This window comes from Jatropha curcas, chromosome 3 (assembly GCF_041381405.1).
Source record: "Jatropha curcas cultivar XTBG-Jc1 chromosome 3, XTBG_Jcur_1.0, whole genome shotgun sequence".
Taxonomy (NCBI): domain Eukaryota; kingdom Viridiplantae; phylum Streptophyta; class Magnoliopsida; order Malpighiales; family Euphorbiaceae; genus Jatropha; species Jatropha curcas.
The window spans coordinates 8307903-8326755 of record NC_143153.1 but is presented as its reverse complement, the minus strand read 5'-3'; the positions used below and the strand labels follow the sequence as shown (position 1 = coordinate 8326755).

Genomic DNA, 18853 nt, shown 5'->3' with positions numbered 1-18853 from the left:
CTATGGCTCTGAGAATGATGTTGAAGACTATGCTAAAGTATTTAAGCTTTTACAAAAATGCATTAGAGTACTTCCATACCCACCTTAAGTATGAGAAGAATCCACAAATTGTGAAAACAATTAAGGAAAAATATAGGGGATACTTAAGGAGAGTAGAGGAAATTGGGGCAATTCTTGATAATGGGGAGAGTGTTCCCACTTCAAATGGAGTTGCCACAAAGCCTAAGGCAAAGCCAAAAGATGGAGAAGGAAAAGACGAAGATCCAGAGTTTGACAATATCATTAGGTAAAAAGCCAAATATGAAATGGAATGACATGGCTGGGCTTGAAAGTGCCAAACAGGCATTGCAAGAGGCTGTGATATGAAGGGTACTGTGCCTCCATAAATGGAGGGTAGATATTGTCGCTTTAAAACATTTTTCCCCTATTTTTTATCCTCTTTTAATGAAAAAATGGATTGATTTTGGATGGAAGGACCTGTTATTGAAACAAAACAAAAGGCTTAGATTTAAATAACTAATATACAAAAATAAGAGAACGAGATAATTAATTTATAAAAATTGAAGGATTAAATAATTATTTTCTCTTAATTATATTCAAATTCATAGAATTGAATTCATATAATTGAATTCATATAATTGAATTCTTCATTTTTTTTATGCTAAACACAAAAATTGAATTTATAAATAAATTCCATAAAATTTTGTGGAATTCATTTATTGCAAATTAGGAGTAAATTTCAAATTCTTAATAATAAAATCCTTGGAAAATTGAGAAGCACTAAAAAAAAAAAATCCATCTCAACAAAATTAATATATGAATTAAAAATTCATCATGACACCATTGGTAGATTTTGAATAGCAAGTATCCAAAATCTTAAATCTACTTAGAATTACGTATTAGATATCAAATTTAATATTTATACTCATTCTAACTCTGTCTGATTAATATTTAAATTTGCTTTAAATAGATTGAAACAAATTAAATATCATAAAGATACCACCCAGCTTCCATCAATACAAATAATTAACTCACTGTAAATTATTTTTAAACATGATAATCAAAATCGAAAATGGTTGATACACCATTAATATAATTCACTCGAGAAAAAATGCATTAATCTTTTTTTTTTTTTGAGTAAAAATGCATATCCTATTAATAAAAAGAAAATAAAAAAAAATTCTTCTCAGTGGTTGTGAGATTGTTTGTGTTGTGGGTAGAGGTAAGTATTTGTTCGTTTGAGTAATATTTTAACTGTATTTTTTTATTTAAATGAATTTAATCAAATTAGTTTTTTAATCAAATCTACTTAGTTAAATTAATTTTGATCATCAATCGAACCAATGTTAAAGAAAATGAAAACTTAGTTTTTTAACTGAATCTACTTAGCCAAATTAATTTTGATCATCAATCGAACCAATGTTAAAGAAAATGAAAATTTAATGAACTAAAATTTATAATTAACCGGCTTTAATTGAAATAAAAATTAATCAAAGTTATAATCACTACGTAATTAAAATAAAACTGAATACTTCAAAAAAATCAAAATAAAAACTGAAGTATTTTTAATTTTTAATTTTATCATCCACTTAATCAAAACGACGTAGTTCTGAGAATATATTAATTTGATTAATTCAGTTAAATTAGCTTTTAATATATTACAGAAAATTTAATTTTTTTTTACTGAATTTTTAGCCGAATATTTATTCACCGAATCAAATTGCGAATTTGTATATCAAATTGGTCCAATTGAATGATCACCCCTGACTATGGGAAAGAAAACAGCCAAAGCTATTTATTGGCGAACAGATGGGCCAGAAAGACTTTTAACCCTACTACTAAACCCAATCCATTTTGGCCTCAAACTCAAATCCATAACTCCTCTTGGTTCTCCCCCAAGACTTCCCTGAGTTGAAAATACGCTCCACTTCCCTCGCTTTTCCTGTTTCTATTTTCCCTCGCTTTCTCTGCAACCTGCCAAAACGACAGCCATGAACAGAAACGCCAACACCAGAAAGCGGCCACCGCCGACATCACAACCGCCCCAACAGCCGCCAGCAGCGAAGCAGCAAGTAACTACACCTACCGTGGATGAAGACTTCGTGGACGAGGATGTCTTCCTTGATGAAGCCCTCATTGCCGAAGACGAGGAGAACCTCATCCTCCAGGACCTCAAGCAGCGCCAGGCCCTGACTTCTCGTCTCTCCAAGTGGGCCCGCCCGGCCCTGTCTCACGGCTACTTGGCGCAATCTCAGAGCATCAGTGAGTAACTTCAGCGCTTCCCAATAATGAGGCTAATTTTCTCCATTATTGCTTTTTCTTTTTTCCGTGAAATTTGATGGATTGATTTCACTGTTCAGTATTTCAGCAATTGGAGATTGATTATGTAATTGGAGACAGTCACAAGGAACTGCTGCCTGATAGGTCAGGGTTAGCAGCTATTATCAGAATTTTTGGTGTCACAAGGGAAGGTTAGGTTAAGTTCATAAATTATGTCGGTCTTTCTTTATAAATTAACTTTTTCTAAAAAATAACAATCTCAAGTGAGTTTCTGATTCTTTTTTCCTCAATTTACTAAATTTGGGGTGTTTGTATGTGCGTGAAAGCATTTTCAAACTGTTACTAACTATATAATAATGTAGGTTTTGAAATTTTATTTGGCAAACTTTAACTACAACTACTCCCTGAATTTATTGGTAACCAAGTGCACCAATTTAAACTTATGGCGTTAGGTACAGCTTCTCACTTGGTGCCTGGGAATCTTTCTGTGAAGCAATGATAGACGGATTGTTAGAATGTTGCATAAGTTACCCAACATGAATATGTTAAATGGATATATTCCTTTTTCTTTTTTTAGGACATAGTGTTTGCTGCAATGTACATGGGTTTGAGCCATATTTTTACATTACTTGCCCTCCTGGAATGGGTCCTGATGACATCTCCCGCTTTCAACAAGTTCTTGAGGTAATTAGTTGTACCACTTGCTCGTCCTAATACATGTTTAATGTCTTTTTTTTTTAATATATATACCGAACCACATTCATCGTCTCAATTTAGCATCTTTGCTCTTGATTTTTAAGGGGAGGATGAGAGAGGCAAACCGGAACAGTAGAGTTCCCAAATTTGTCAGCCGAATAGAAATGGTGCAAAAGAGGAGCATTATGTATTACCAGCAACAGCCTTCATATCCATTTCTGAAGATTGTAGTCGCATTACCAACAATGGTGACGAGTTGTCGCGGTAAACATCTTATTTTTTTGAATAGACATTTACGCTTTCTAATTTACAGTAATTTGTGTAGTATGATACATAAAGTTGCTTGCATTTTGATAATTGTGGTAAATTCTATCTTTGGACATGTCCCAATCATTTGCAGGCATTCTTGACAAAGGCATACACATTGATGGCCTTGGTATGAAGAGCTTCATTACATATGAAAGCAATGTTCTTTTTGCTCTCCGCTTCATGATTGATTCCAACGTTGTTGGTGGAAATTGGATTGAAGTACCTGCTGGAAAATATAAGAAGACGTCAAAGAACCTGTCCTATTGCCAATTAGAGTTTGATTGCTTGTATCCTTGTGAATGGAATATTATGATTTCCTTCAAGAGAATGTTTCAATTCCTCTTGCCAATTAGATAAATTCATTCCTTAATTAATGCTCACAGGTATTCAGAATTAATCAGCCATGCCCCTGAAGGGGAATTCTCAAAAATGGCTCCTTTTCGGATTTTGAGTTTTGATATTGAGTGTGCTGGCCGTAAAGGTCATTTTCCTGAGCCTACCCATGATCCTGTTATTCAAGTATGTTCTTGGTTTCAATTGTCTTTCTTCAATCAAGCAATCTAGTTGGTTGGCTATATATCTTCACTGCCGCTGAATTCAAATTGTTCATTTCATTCTAGGTTGCCAATCTAGTCACTTTGCAGGGTGAGGACCAACCGTTTATTCGTAATGTAATGACCTTAAACTCATGCTCTCCAATAGTTGGTGCGGATGTGATGTCATTTGATACGGAGAGAGATGTTCTGCTGGCTTGGAGGGTATTTTTGATTAAATTTCTCTTTGCTCTCTAAAAGGCTGGTAGACTTTGAAGCATGTTTATCATTTGACTAAATTTTCAATATGAGTACGGTTGATGTTCTATATGTTTAATATTCCTTACCTACAATTGTTGTAGAATGGTAGATTTGGAGGATTACTTTTTCAATAAAATACCCATAAGGTAACAAAAATATGAGAAATTTTAAACATTAACTTGTTCTATAGCAAAAATATTGGAAAAATTTTTATAATACGGGACTATGTGTGTGTTTTATGTGAACATAACTCAGTTCTCATTCTTAGTGAAACTTGGAGCTATTTGCATTTGATCATTGGGAAGGAATTATTTTTTGAAATATTAGTGTTATTTGCTTGTTTCTGATATTGATGATTTCCACTGTTATTTACTTTTTATGATAGCTATAAAGGCTGTTGGTAACAAATTGCTTCATTCATAGTGTGATTGGAACCTTAAGTGCATCAGACAACCATCTGAAATTGCTCCCCTGTCTTTCCCTCTTCCTTTCTCCTTTAACAGATACTAAGTTGAAGTTCACAATCTGTTTTGCTGATTGATGTCATGCTAAAAAAAATAAAAAAAAAACCAATAGGTGTACAATCTGGTCTTTCAGTTTGAGAGGATTTTGGGCAAGCTCTATAGCAGAAATAAAAACTATTTATGAATTTCTCAAACAAAATTTTGACCATCTTTGACTACAGAAATCAAACTAACCAAACTGGTAGTTTGGTTGGACATGCACAATGGTTTTGGTAAAATAACTTTATTTTATTTTATTTTATTTTATTTTAAATTCTACAATGGTGGCTTCACTTATCAAACACTTCAATATGAGTGCCTTAAAATACTCCTTCTGGGTACATGCAATTTAAACTGAATGACAAAAAATTATAATATAGATTTCTGGCCTAATAATATCTTAACTTTAATATCAGTTGATTAATCCCTGTACTAATTTTACAATCAGGCCTGCTGGTTTATCTAACTAGAGGATACTTGGTACATTTTATGGTATAATTAGCTGGTTTTATTTGCAGGATCTTATCCGCGAAGTGGACCCAGATATCATAATTGGATATAATATCTGCAAGTTTGACTTGCCATATCTCATTGAGGTATTAGAAGTTTCCTTTATTCTCCACGTGCATTTTCATAGTGGAAAGTCTTCAATTTTGTTTTCTAGCTTTTTCTTGAGGTGTATTTTGTTTTTATGGGCAAAATTTTCTTAAGTTTTCATTTTTTTCCAGTTACAGTTGAATAAATCTGACATGTTATTTTTTTGCTTGGTTTATAGAGAGCTGAAACTTTGGGAATATCAGAATTTCCTATACTGGGTCGTATAAGGAATAGCAGAGTTCGGGTCAAGGATACAACTTTTTCATCAAGGTACTTTTATTTTTACAGGAAAAAACACGCACAGACACACTCAGAACTAAACTTCAAGGTTTCACCTTTGCCTTGTTTATTGCAATTTATAAAATCCCTATTCCACTGTTTTCTGTTAAGATTTTAATAAATTTGTTTGAGGGTTCTTGCTCTAGTCTCATTATTTCTTTCCATCTCTCAATGATTGTCTTAGGACTTAGGAAGCGCTGACCTATGTTGGGGATGAGCATTTCCTCCAGTAGAAATCTAGCAATTCTTATTTAGACTTTAATTAGAACTATCTATCCTAACCCAAAAGTATAAGATATTAAGCAATAATGCTAAAAATATTAAGTTAACGACTCTTATGTTTATTCTTTGTGGGATCTTCAACTCTAGCACTCCCATGATGTGTGCTAGCCTACTAGCGCTTTACATAATTGTATTAGCATTAGGTGCCACTAACGTGTTGCTCCGAGCATATCATAAGAGAAGCAAACATTTGGTGAAAATGTGGCAAGGGGCCCAAGTGCACATGCTGAAGCAATATGCAAGCAGAGATTGGGGTTTAGAACAAGTTTTGGCATCATGCTAGAATGCTTTATTGGACAACTATTTTGCACAACTAAAGTAAGCAAATGAGATCTCTTCTTGATAAAGTAGATGTTTGTTGTGACTTGATCACAAGTCAAAGGCTCAAAGAAAATTTGGAAATAGTTTTCCTTTCTTATTCATAGTCCTAGAATTTTAAGAACACTATCCTTCCTTTTTCATTTCAGATGTGAAATATGTTGATTTGCTTCTCATTTTAATGTAGGCTTTTAGTTACCTCTTGAATGAGTGCACGTTTGTTTTCTTGATTGTTTTGCCAAGTGTTGGAGACTTTAATGGTTTATTCTCTGAAAAACAGCTAGATCATGATATCTTGTCTTCCCTTCTCTTCAACCAAATTACTTCATCTCTCAAACTCTTGTCAATGATATTCTCCACTTTATTTTTGTCCGTATCATTCCTGTCTATTGAAGTTTATAGCATGTGTTCCCCATGTCACTGCTGTTCCCTTTCATCCGTTTTTTAGCTCCTCAGTTTATATTCTCACCATCTTGCCTGCTGTTTCGATCAAATATCCTGGTAACTTTCTCATATTCTATGTTCCTAAACATGTCATACTCTTGTTTACTAACCTCATTACCTGCAACCGTTCATTGTTATGTTGAAGCTGTTATTTGTGTTTCACATATTTAGGTGCATATTATAGTTGTGATTCCTATCTTGGCTTAATTTTTTCTTTCTTATGTAAACCCAATAAGCTATTATTTCCGTTTTCTTTTACTTAATTTGTTGAAAAACCCTTTTATTGTGAAACTGTGGTATTAATGGGAACATTAGATTATGACTTGGATTCAACTAACTGGGTCACCCTCAACTTGGAAGTTTGCTTAATAGGATTTTTTTTCCCCCTTAGATTTAGTGTTTAACATTTTATATCTCATAAAATACTAAAACCTGTGCTTCTATCATACTGTTTGATGCATGATAGATGATATTATTAATATCAATTGAGTATAATTTGATCCATGACTTTCCTTTAGGCTCACTTTCTGGGTCTTAGTGGTTTTATAGTTGAAAGATTGTACATTAGTAATTTTTTTGCTGTTGCAGACAGTATGGAACAAGGGAAAGTAAAGAAGTTACATTGGAAGGGAGAGTTCAGTTTGATTTGCTTCAGGTCTTGTGCAAATTGTGTTTGCTTTCCTTGGTTACATACTTGGTTTTGATGAAATAAAAATTCAGTTAGTTATATTGTTTTCCTTTGGTTGCAGGCAATGCAACGGGATTATAAATTAAGTTCTTACTCCTTAAATTCTGTCTCAGCACACTTTCTTTCTGAGCAGGTAAAATTTGGGTTTTTTTTTTTTTTTTTTTTTTTTTTTTGAGATAACTCAAGTGAATTTTTCCTTTTAGGTTCAACACCTATAAGTGGGCCCGCTCTGTTTGTTATGTCTAAATTTGTTAATACTAAACCATGTGGGATTAATTTTGGCAGAGTAAAATATTTATAACTTTTCCTTCCTACGAGCAAAGTACAACCTTTTCCATTTGCTATTGTTGATTACTATTCTGTCGCCTCTGTAAATTTGCATTTGTTGCCTATCCTATAAGATAATAAGATTGGCAATGAAGGCATCAATTGCAATTGTAAACAACAAAAACGTTATTGGCTCTGAGTTTCCAATTGCACCTAAACTATTTTTGGGTCATTTTGGGTCTGAACTTGCATATGGTTGTTTCCCTCCTTCTATTTTTTATTCAGAGTTTTTCTTCTTTCTTATTATGGAACTTCTATAGTTGGTGATGATGCACCATTCATGTCGTGCAGAAAGAGGATGTCCACCATTCGATAATATCTGATCTTCAGAATGGGAATGCAGAAACTAGGAGGCGGCTTGCAGTATATTGTTTGAAGGTGCGTGGTTTAGTTTGAGTACACCTTCCATTGCCTTCTTCCTCTATTCGCCCTGACTAGGCTTCTACCTTAATATTAGATATTTTCAAACTTGATATAATGAAACTGAGAATCCCTGCCGCTTATTCATTGATGTTTAGTCCTAATTACTATTAATTGCAAATCGTGTATAATACATTCTCCTTTGGGGTTTGCAGGATGCTTATCTCCCACAACGGCTCTTAGACAAGCTGATGTACATTTATAACTATGTGGAAATGGCTCGTGTTACAGGCGTCCCAATATCTTTCCTTCTTTCAAGGGGACAAAGTATTAAGGTTACAAGATTTCATTGCTCATGAACTGTTGATTGATATTATTAGATGATCAGCCTAATCAAGTTTAGGATGTGACCTCTGTTTTTCAGGTACTCTCTCAACTCTTGAGGAAGGCCAAACAAAAAAACCTTGTTATTCCAAATGTCAAACAGGCAGGATCTGAACAGGGAACATATGAAGGCGCCACTGTGAGTGAATACATCCACTTGTCGATGCTTCTCATTTGTTTACTGTTTTAAGCACTAAGGTAATTTTGAGCTGATTTTGTTCATATATTTATCTAGGGTTTTTTTTCACTTCCATAAGCTTATCATTCTAGAATTTAACATAATGTACTCTCAACCATATAAATCAGTCATTGGTGATTGATTTTCATTAAGGATTTGCACATAGCAATAGTTATAAAGGTGCAGGGCGCACTAAGGGACAAAAGCTCTTGGATGCTAGGTGCAAGGTAGGCACAGGCATGCGCCTGAGAAACAAGAGGCAAGAAATATGTACTTTAAGGTTAAAAAAGAGATATTTATGATTGATAATTTGTTTCTGCATAAAAATGTGGTATTTGATATCCATAAAAACAACAAAGTGATAAAGTTAATACAATTAAAAAAGGTTGTTTATGGTGAGAGCAGGGACAAAAAGAAAGAGAAATAAAAAGATAAAAAATGTAGCTGAATATTATTGTTTAAATAAAAGCAGGTATAGTGGGGAAAAAAGAAGAAGAAACAAATAAGAATTAGAGCAACCAGAGACAGGCATAAAGAAAACCGAAATCAAGGCAGGAGGATAGGGACCCAAGGTGTATGGATGCCGGAAATGGAATTACAGCAGTGGGCAACTCAAGGAGTGGTGGTCCAGTCAAATCCCACACTTGCTTGCGATGGAGATGGCATTTCTTGCAACTTTTCAGTGCATGGACGCTGGATTCTTGTACATAGACCAATTCTGAGTCTACTTATGGTGGCCATGAGTCAATCGATTTAGTTATATTCTTCTTTTTCTTCTTCTTTTTGTGTGTGTTCGTGTGTGTGTGTGTCTGTGTGTTTGTGCGGGCATGTAGATTGCACCAGCATGATTCCTCCCCCTTTTTTCTCTCTTCTTTTTGTTGAGGGGAGTTAAAAGACTAGTTGAATGTGTTGTTTAGGTAGTACTATACTTGCTGACAGTACCAACCTGAAGTAAAAAAGGCTAGCTCTTTCTTGAAACTCTCCAGTTCATAAGGGAATTTAGTATGCATCTTTGTGAGTGCAGATTCACAATTACTTCTCCTTTTTTAAAAATTTTCTTTATTGGTTCCTTACCTTTCTTCCTTTTCTAATATTTTCATAATTTGATGTAATCTTGGTGACCTCTCTGCAATTGGTGTACATCAACTTGCCAATGCAGTGGGTGATAGAAGTTATCATGTATAGTGATGGATCTAATTTTGTGAATAAATATATGGAGGCTAAAATCAATATTTGTGAAAATATTAGTACATTTTGAAAGATATAAAGAATTTTATAAAATGAAAATTGTCTCGTTAAAATTGTGACTTGGAAATCGTGCTTCTACCCATTTAGAGTTGAATCATCTTTGCCAACATTTTGAATCTTCCTAATTTCAGGTTTTGGAGGCAAGAGCTGGATTCTATGAAAAGCCAATTGCTACACTAGATTTTGCCTCTCTGTATCCTTCAATAATGATGGCATATAATCTATGTTATTGCACTCTGGTAATCATTTTGACACTGATTATATTTTTGTTGGCGTCATAAAAATATATGATGTAATTTAGGCATGGCATATATATTCGAAATGAGAAACTTTTGTACAAAATTTTTTATCCTAAGTGTTATTTGTGAAGGTTACTCCTGATGACTTCCGCAAACTCAACCTCCCACCTGAATGTGTCAACAAAACTCCATCTGGTGAGACATTTGTCAAATCAAATTTGCAAAAGGTGAAATCATTTTCTTGACATAAGTTCATTTGTTGTCATTATTATCATCATCATCTTGACCGTCATTAAATTAAATAAAATTATGCTTTCAGGGAATTCTTCCTGAAATTCTTGAAGAACTATTAGCTGCTCGAAGAAGAGCAAAAGCAGATTTGAAGGTATTTTTTACTTTGAGCAGAGTTTTTGCTTGGCTACTTTTTATTAAATCTTTATCTTTATTCTGCCTTGCTGCAATTGCCAAGTGTTCACTCTATGTTATCTATGTTTTACAACTAGGCTGCTAGGCCTTTATGCCTTATTATGGTTTTATCTTTTAGGAAGCCAAGGATCCACTTGAGAAGGCTGTTCTAGACGGTCGACAACTGGCCCTGAAGGTAAAACTATTATCTCATAGGTTGCAGGATACTCATCTGTGGTTTCACATTGTTTGGGATACTCACAATTTCCAATTGGTTTGAGATCTTTGATGTCTTGAGTCACTGCAGGTAAGTGCAAATTCAGTATATGGATTTACAGGAGCTACAATTGGCCAATTACCATGTTTAGAGATATCCTCGAGTGTTACAAGCTATGGTATTCTCATACTACATACTCAAAAATTCTAAAAATTTTGTTTTCTTAAACAATATATATATATATTTTCTATTCCTGTTTGATACATGGTATTGCATTGTAAAGGTCGACAAATGATTGAACACACCAAAAAACTCGTGGAAGACAAATTTACCATAATAGGGGGCTACGAACACAATGCTGAGGTATGCCATCAGGACTTAACTGAGTAAATTTATGCAGTATTTTAGGCTCATATCTGATATGTGATGGTTTGAAATTTTTGTTTCATAATAATAGTTATCTCAGTGGTCTTTAAAATTTCTGTTGCTTTAGTGCTAGACAAGAATAGGAAATTGAAAAAAAAAAAAAAAAAGAAGTAACCATAGTACCTGTTCAAACCTGGATGTATAAACAGAACCATGATTTAGATCTTTGTTGGCAGTCTAATTATCTGGCATAATAATGAATATATTCTGGGAATCAGTGGAAGTCTTTGAAGCTCTGAGAGACTAGTTGAAATATTCCTAAGATGGTAATGAGTCTAATAACAGGAAATGCTGAAAATATAGTGGATTCATCTGAACTCCTAAGGTTATCTCTCTTTCTAGTAGTGTGAGGAGTGAGGGGACCATAGTCGTGCTTCCTAAAAATCAATGTAGCAGCAGCTGAATTTTACATTAGTAAGCAATTCCTTTATTTTCTATGATCATTATTAATGTAATTGGGGCCTAATGCATAAAATTGCCCTTGAACTTAATGATTTTATCCTTGTGACATCCTAAACTTTTCGAGCGAGCTATCATGTGCTCTGAAGTTGCAATTTTTGCTATAACTAAGCATTTTCAGAGGCATGATGGGTCTTTAAATTTATTACTAAAAATTGCACCATCAATGCCAAGGTGCAAGGTTGTTACTAAAAATTACAACTTCAGGGCATTTGATTTGTCTCTCGAAAACTTTGTGTGCCACGAGGATAAAACCCTAAAGTTCAGGAGTAATTTTATGCATTAGGCCATGTAATTGGAGACGCTGGCTTGATTGGTAAATAAATGATACATCATCCCTTGCAAACCTGAAGAATGCTACAAGGTGGTTGCGGAGACTTTTATAGAGGAAGCAACTTCCTTGGCGGATAGATATGGAATGTTTGCATGTTGGGGTAACAATAATATTTGTGTTCATCTATGATGCATGGAAACTCCTAGACATGGGCATAATTATAGTAGAGCTGCAAGTAGCCACCTGAGGATGCATACTCGAATTTGTTTTCCATTACGTGAGCATGATAAAGAGGCATTCATCATTCTATTGCTAATTGCTTGTAGTTCTCTTTGTGGATATGTGGGAGCTAAAAATCGTAAGTGATCTGTGACTTTTGGGATTTCTTTTTTGTGCATTGGAGGTTTCTGTTCTCTCTACAACATAGAAAAAAATTAGGATTATTTATTTCAAATTCCTGTTTCCTAAGGGATTTTCTTTTTCATGCACCAAGGTGCATTTTGTCCCCTTTCGATCTTTAGTTTCAAATGCTGATGCATTATGAAAAATGTTTTCTCCATTTGCAGTTTCTCTGGTATAGTATTTCTTATGTACTTTAGAATACCAAAAATGAAGGGTTCGCTCGTTTGTTGCACACATTGTCTAAAGGCTATTTTCAGCAACCATGAACACCACGAGCAAAACTAGTCGACAAAATGATGACAATCACAATAGAGCTTTCATTTCTCACCTATTTCTGAGTCTTTTGTTTTATTTTGTTTATAATGGTTTATAATTTCTTGGCATTTGTATTTTAAATATTTTTTGAGCATGGTGTTTCCTCTTTCTTTTCCAGAATCTCTGTGATGGTTTGTGATATTTATATGATCTGAAATATACTGGTGAATTGAACAGCGCAAAATTGTCATTCTGGAAAAAAATTGTACTACTAGTTTTTACACTGCATCGACTGATTCAATGTGAGCAAGTACCACAACAATATTACCAGTTTGGGTCCAGCAGGTTCACTTTTAACCAGCCTGCCAACCCAATCCATGTACTCCTCTAACCACCATTTTTACCACCACAATCGCATGGATCTCATCTGATACTGCCACGATAACCCCCTTCCATTACCACTGTGTATGAGTGGTGTTACCCCAAAAGAGAAAAGGAAGCTCCATTTGGTTCATCAAAATCTTTTAGGAAAAGATAATTTAGCAATTTCTTGATCCAGGAATGAAAATGACCTTTAATTATCTCCAAATAGGGCCAGTAAGCTGGTTACAAATGCTTGAAGCATATACCTTATTACTGTACCTGTCCTGGCACATTCGTTTTCGGATCACTGCCGTCCTTACTTGCCAAGTCCTATTTGCCTTAGGAAATTTAATGGGTATGATTTATGTTTTAGGTTTAGGAGTTTGAATTCATCCCTTTCTTTTACATTTGGGCACTTCTCTGTGCTCCATCTGTGTATCTGTTGGTGTTTCATTGTAGTAACCTCTTTCTGAAAGTTTTACCTGTGTTAAAATTCATTATGTGAACATTAGTCTGGTTTTTTTTATCTATAGTTAATTTAAATCATGTGTATAGTTTGCATTTTCTCTCCTTTTGGAAATGTGAAGTTGGAATATGAATTTGATGTTATGAATTTTCACTGAATAAATGGATTAATCCTCTCCATTTTACCATTCTAATATCTTTTTTTTTCTTCACTAAATTTTGTCATTTTTGTGGTTAATATGGATAAAAAACCTTGCTTTTGCTGGTGCAATATGTTAAGCCTGTAGGTTTGATAATTTCAGGTTATATATGGGGACACAGATTCGGTTATGGTACAATTTGGGGTGCCTACTGTCGAAGAAGCAATGAAGTTGGGAAGAGAAGCTGCTGAATACATAAGTGGAACTTTCATAAAAGTAAGTTTTTTAATATTTTCATAATCTTCAGTTTTAGAATTAATTGTTTGAGAAATTCCTTGAAATTCTTTTTTAGTTCAAGCAAGGAATTCTAAGACTAGGATTAATAAATATCAAATAATTGATAAAATTGATAATAAAAATCTCATTTTTCTTACAATTCACCAGCCTCTCAGGTGGTGAGAATAGATTATGCTAATTGCTGAACTGCTAGTAGTTGATAACATTGAATGGTTAAAATAGTTTGTCATATTGAACTGCCAATTAAGTGAATTAGCAATTCACTCAAAGACTGTTCACCTGTAATTAGCTTAATTTCACAGATAGATTTATATTATTTCAGGAACACAAACTTGTCAAACATATTTCTTTCTTACAATAATCCCTCTATCTTCGCTTGCATGCATGCATGCATGCAAGTGGATGGTTTTTAATTTTTTTATTGTTCATCTGACAACTTTGATGTTAAGTTTTTGAGTGTTCGTTTGTTGATTTAGCTTTCTGAATCAACTCTTCATCTCTTCTTTTCTTTGTTAAACTTCTTCAATGAATTGTTATCTTTGTAACTAATCCATTTTATTTTTATTCATGGGGTGTTTGATTTTGAAGCCCATCAAGCTAGAATTTGAAAAGGTTTATTTTCCATATCTGTTGATTAGCAAGAAGAGATATGCTGGTCTATACTGGACAAATCCAAACAAATTTGACAAAATGGACACCAAAGGTGAATAGAGCTTCTCATCCATTTGAGCTTCTTATTTATTATACGAGTTGTCTACTGATTTAATCATATCTACAGGCATTGAAACAGTTAGAAGAGATAACTGTTTATTGGTCAAGAACCTCGTGAATGAGTGCCTTCACAAGATATTAATTGACAGAGATGTCCCTGGTGCAGTTCAATATGTCAAGAACACTATTTCTGATCTTCTCATGAACCGTATGGATTTGTCACTTCTGGTTATTACTAAGGTGAGAAAATGAATTGATGAAATGTTGCCAGTTATGGATCTTTACTTATGGTCCTTAAAGAGTTCCTAAATTCTTGTGTCATCAATGAGAATTGTTTTCCTGCTCTATTTAATTGGATTAACAGGGTCTAACAAAGACTGGAGATGATTACGAAGTTAAGGCAGCTCATGTAGAACTTGCTGAACGAATGCGCAAGGTTCATTATTGAATTTCATTATCCACTCCATAGATTTTTTTAATGCATGTTTTGCCTTTTTTCCAAGTATTGTTGTCTTACTAGGAGTTTAAAAGTGGAATTGAAATCTGCAGACCTTTAAAAAACTACTTTTGTTCTTTAGATAAGTAATATGACTCTTAGAATTCCATAAAATTTCTAAAATCAGACAGGCTAAGATATTCATATTCTTGTATGAAAGTCGAAAGTCTTAATTCTGTGGATGATAGAGAAGAAAATTGGAAATAAAGCACAAATATAAGTGTGTGCTTTTCTTTATCTAAAAAGTTTTAACAAATTCTCTTTTCTGATAAATTGTTTGTCTTCACCAAAACCTGTGTACCATAGTAATTTGTTTTTCCTTTTTTCCCCTTATTTTCTTCTACTACTGCTATTTGGTCATTTTTTCCAGTCCTTTGAAATAAAAGGTAAGATTAGCTCTCTTTCTGTGTTTCAAAGGGCTGTAATAATGTTGAGAATTATTACTGGCTTATTGTTGTATTCAAAATTCTGAGTTGATATTTGTGCGTAGTGTAATCTTTTATATGTATATATATACATATACTAAAATTATAGATTACAAAGAAGCTAGATTTTTAGATTTTCTTTTTCCCTTGCTTTTTGGAATTTGAAAATGTCTTGTTTTGGAAGAACAAAATGAGATTACAAGTGTGGGATGATGTATCCTCCTAGCTAGGGATTAGTTAGGACATGATGGTATTCTGAGGTGAAAAAAAAAAAAAAAAATGAAACAAAGAGAAGAACAAAGCAATTGATGTCGTCCAATCATGTTGATTAATATTCAACAACACTTTTCTAGAAGCACTTTAAGTACCTGTCTCTTAAAAACACTGGTGGTTCTCTCCCAAAGAATATTCCATAACTGGAATGCAGAAAGCAGGCACAACTCCTAAAGAATATTTTCATTTGCAAGTTGCCTGATGTAATTTCAGGCATAAGAAAATCTTGTTACTTTTGTGATGGACAGAGAGATGCTGCCACTGCTCCAAATGTTGGGGATCGAGTACCCTATGTCATTATAAAAGCTGCAAAAGGTGCTAAGGTAATTGTTCTAGGGAATTTGATTTGTTTTCATTTTCTTATCTCATGGATTAGATTGTGTTGTATTCTGGTTTATTAAATTTGATTTGCTGCTGATAATCAGGCTTACGAGAGATCAGAGGATCCGATCTATGTTCTGGAAAATAACATACCAATAGATCCTCAATATTATCTTGAAAACCAAATTAGCAAGGTCAGTGTGGTATATAGCTAGATGCAGTGAAATAATGAAAATTCCCTCCCCGCCCCTCCCTCTAATACTTCTAATGAGAGATATTGATATTGCAGCCTCTTTTAAGAATTTTCGAGCCTATTTTGAAGAATGCCAGCAAGGAACTACTTCATGGCAGTCATACAAGATCTATTTCCATCTCCACTCCTTCAACTGGTGGCATTATGAAGTTTGCTAAGAAACAACTCAGTTGCATTGGCTGCAAAGCCCTAATAAGGTATCTTATATTTGTATTCTGCTTATTTTTCAGTTACAGCTCTTTCCACCCATAAAAGACAAATTTCTTTCCTCCACTGATACCCGATTACTTTTGGTTGTTAGTTATCTCCAATTCTCTTTGTCAACAAGATGCTTAAGATTTTTTGTTTGGATGGATTCTGTTAATTTGAACGATCACATTATTCTAATCTTACCAACTTTCTTTTTTCCCATTGCTTAAGAAGTGCTTACATGTATTGCTTTAGTTTTCTTTTCTGTTGATTTTTTTAATTTTTTTTACCTAATGTATAATGGTGAACTGTTGGGCCAGAAAGTATTCCGCCAAACTGCTCCTCAATGCAGGAATCCTTTTTCTATGTTAAGTGGAAGGAAGTGGAGACCATCATAATAAAAAGATATTTGATGTTATAGCTTCATCACAAAAAAATTCTCCCGTCTAGAGTATATATGAATTATGATCTCATATAAACTTGAATAGAAGTTTTCAGGTTCTATTATAGATTAGAGAATCTGCTAGTATCTTGAGGTTGGGTTGGGGGGGGGGGGGGGTCGTGTTATGTTGAGTTGCTTAGGCAAGGTCAATGAATATCCATTTCCTAGAATCACCAATGCCTAAGTACAATGGTGTTGGCAATCTTGTCCGAGACCTTAAAGAATCCTTACCTGTGTATAATAGAGTTTCATGGTCAGTTGTGTATCCTTTTTCTATGTTCTGAGTTTTATATGAATGGTTGAATGCCAGGTTCCCACTTCTTGTACCTTTAAATGTTAAGATGCACTTGTGGAATCAACTTTCATGTCAAGTATGGGTCAGGCACTGGAAAGATTTCTTTTAAACCTTCCATTCTGTAATTGTTATTGTTCAAGTAATTTTTCTCCTTTTTTAAGCTTTCGGTGGAGAATGCATATTTGTCAGCATTCTATATGATTTTGGAAGTTCAATGGCATTTGTCTCCTTTCTCTTGTTCTGCTCAGGAACGACTATTTCTATTCGTTATCTGAGACAAAGAATGCAAAGATGACAATCTGAATTCTCACTTTGTAATACAAATCACTTTTTCAGAGTAAAATAATGCATTCACTTTTCTTTTGAACTGCACCTTATCTTTAGATGTAATGTGCTTTAACAAATCATAATTCCAGTTATCTTTATGCATTTAGTAAGTAATGTTCCTTAAATTTCCTTGCTAATAATTCTTTCTCTTGGATATTGAATTTATCTCTTCACCTGCAACAAAAAATACAGGCACCGTGCTTGTATGAGGAGACTAACACTAGTAATTTTGTTTGGACAGCAATTCGGATCGAACTCTCTGCTCGCACTGCAAAGGAAGAGAAGCAGAGCTATACTGCAAAACAGTTTCTCAAGGTAAGCACATCTCTTCTGAATTTGTTTCTCAATTGATAAATTCTGTACATTACAATTTCGTCTGAGGGAATATATAAATTGATTGCAGTGTCTGAGCTAGAGTTGCTTTTTGGGAGGCTGTGGACTCAGTGCCAAGAGTGCCAAGGCTCACTTCATCAGGATGTTCTTTGCACAAGGTTTATACTCTTCTCGTTCTTTTAAAACCATTAAACAAGAGTATTTTAATCTTTTGCAAGAATTTTCTACTCGCTCATCAGATGGCTCCTATTTCATTAAGTAAATAATAATGATAAGAATCAAAGATCAAATGTTCCATTGAAGAGCATTACTTCTCATAGTTTCTAATCACTAATTTTTTTATTCCATATTGTTTTGGTTTTAAGTAGTACTTGCTTTTTGTTCATAGTCGGGATTGCCCAATATTTTATCGAAGAAAAAAGGCACAGAAAGACATGGCAGAAGCCAAGAGGCAGTTGGATAGGTGGAATTTTTAATGCAATAACAAGGTTAGGACCTATATTCAGCACCCCTTTTTATTCACCTGAGAAATTGAAATGTTGGCATATTTGTAATATGCAAACAGGTGATGTTTCTCTTCTCACCAGGTTAAAAAAAATCAACATCCGCACGTCAAAGCAACTTTCAATGGTTCATGGTCCAAATGAACTGACAGATTGGTTTGCTATCACGAGATGTTTAAGGCAGAAATTCTATTGAGACATGAAGCATAAAAAGACAATTTCATATGATTGGCCTTCCTTTTCGCCACCAAGAAGCAGGATTTTGCAGCGTAAATTTCAAATTGGCTAGATAAGGGAGGAAAATGTCTGATGAGATTTCTGCGTTTGCTTTTGATAGTTGGGAAATCCAACTTGCGGATAAGCGTATGATGATTGCAACCCGTCCTGGTGCTGTTTATTCGCTTCTTCTTTGTTCTGATTTTTATGCCCTCATGATAGTTTTGATGTGTAGAAATGGTAGGGTCTGTGAGGTCTTGTAATTATCTTTTTCAAAGTTAATCAAGAGAGCAAGTCTTTGCTAGGGTGATCAGTAGTGAAAGCAATACATTGAGAGAGTTATTATTAACAGAATTTTCAAGTTCAAACTTTCTTTGGTTTAGACATACGCTGTATGCCTGATAGTTTATTTAAGTCACATATGTGAATGAAATATATAG

At 34.1% G+C, this 18853-nt stretch overlaps 1 protein-coding gene across 3 annotated transcripts; it reads left to right on the top strand.

The window, feature by feature from the left end:
* The first annotated feature begins 1863 nt into the window (after positions 1-1863).
* On the top strand, positions 1864-18500 carry LOC105645389 (DNA polymerase delta subunit 1). Of its 3 annotated transcripts, none has more exons than XM_012230984.4 (31): positions 1864-2262; positions 2361-2471; positions 2858-2964; positions 3081-3240; positions 3377-3572; positions 3669-3804; positions 3906-4043; positions 5101-5178; positions 5358-5449; positions 7091-7157; positions 7252-7323; positions 7809-7895; positions 8093-8212; positions 8302-8400; positions 9819-9926; positions 10058-10153; positions 10246-10311; positions 10471-10527; positions 10639-10726; positions 10832-10911; positions 13495-13608; positions 14218-14332; positions 14408-14580; positions 14705-14776; positions 15783-15857; positions 15960-16049; positions 16145-16305; positions 17603-17676; positions 17765-17852; positions 18083-18182; positions 18260-18500. In XM_012230984.4, exons 1-30 carry the CDS (start codon positions 1992-1994, stop codon positions 18168-18170), a joined length of 3279 nt encoding a protein of 1092 aa, XP_012086374.1. In that variant the 5' UTR covers positions 1864-1991; the 3' UTR covers positions 18171-18182; positions 18260-18500. The 3 variants fall into 3 exon arrangements, with proteins under 3 accessions (XP_012086374.1, XP_089575310.1, XP_012086375.1); XM_012230985.4 differs by having other exon boundaries at positions 1865-2262; positions 18282-18500; XM_089719184.1 differs by lacking the exon at positions 18260-18500 and having other exon boundaries at positions 18083-18186.
* The last annotated feature ends 353 nt before the right edge of the window (positions 18501-18853 follow it).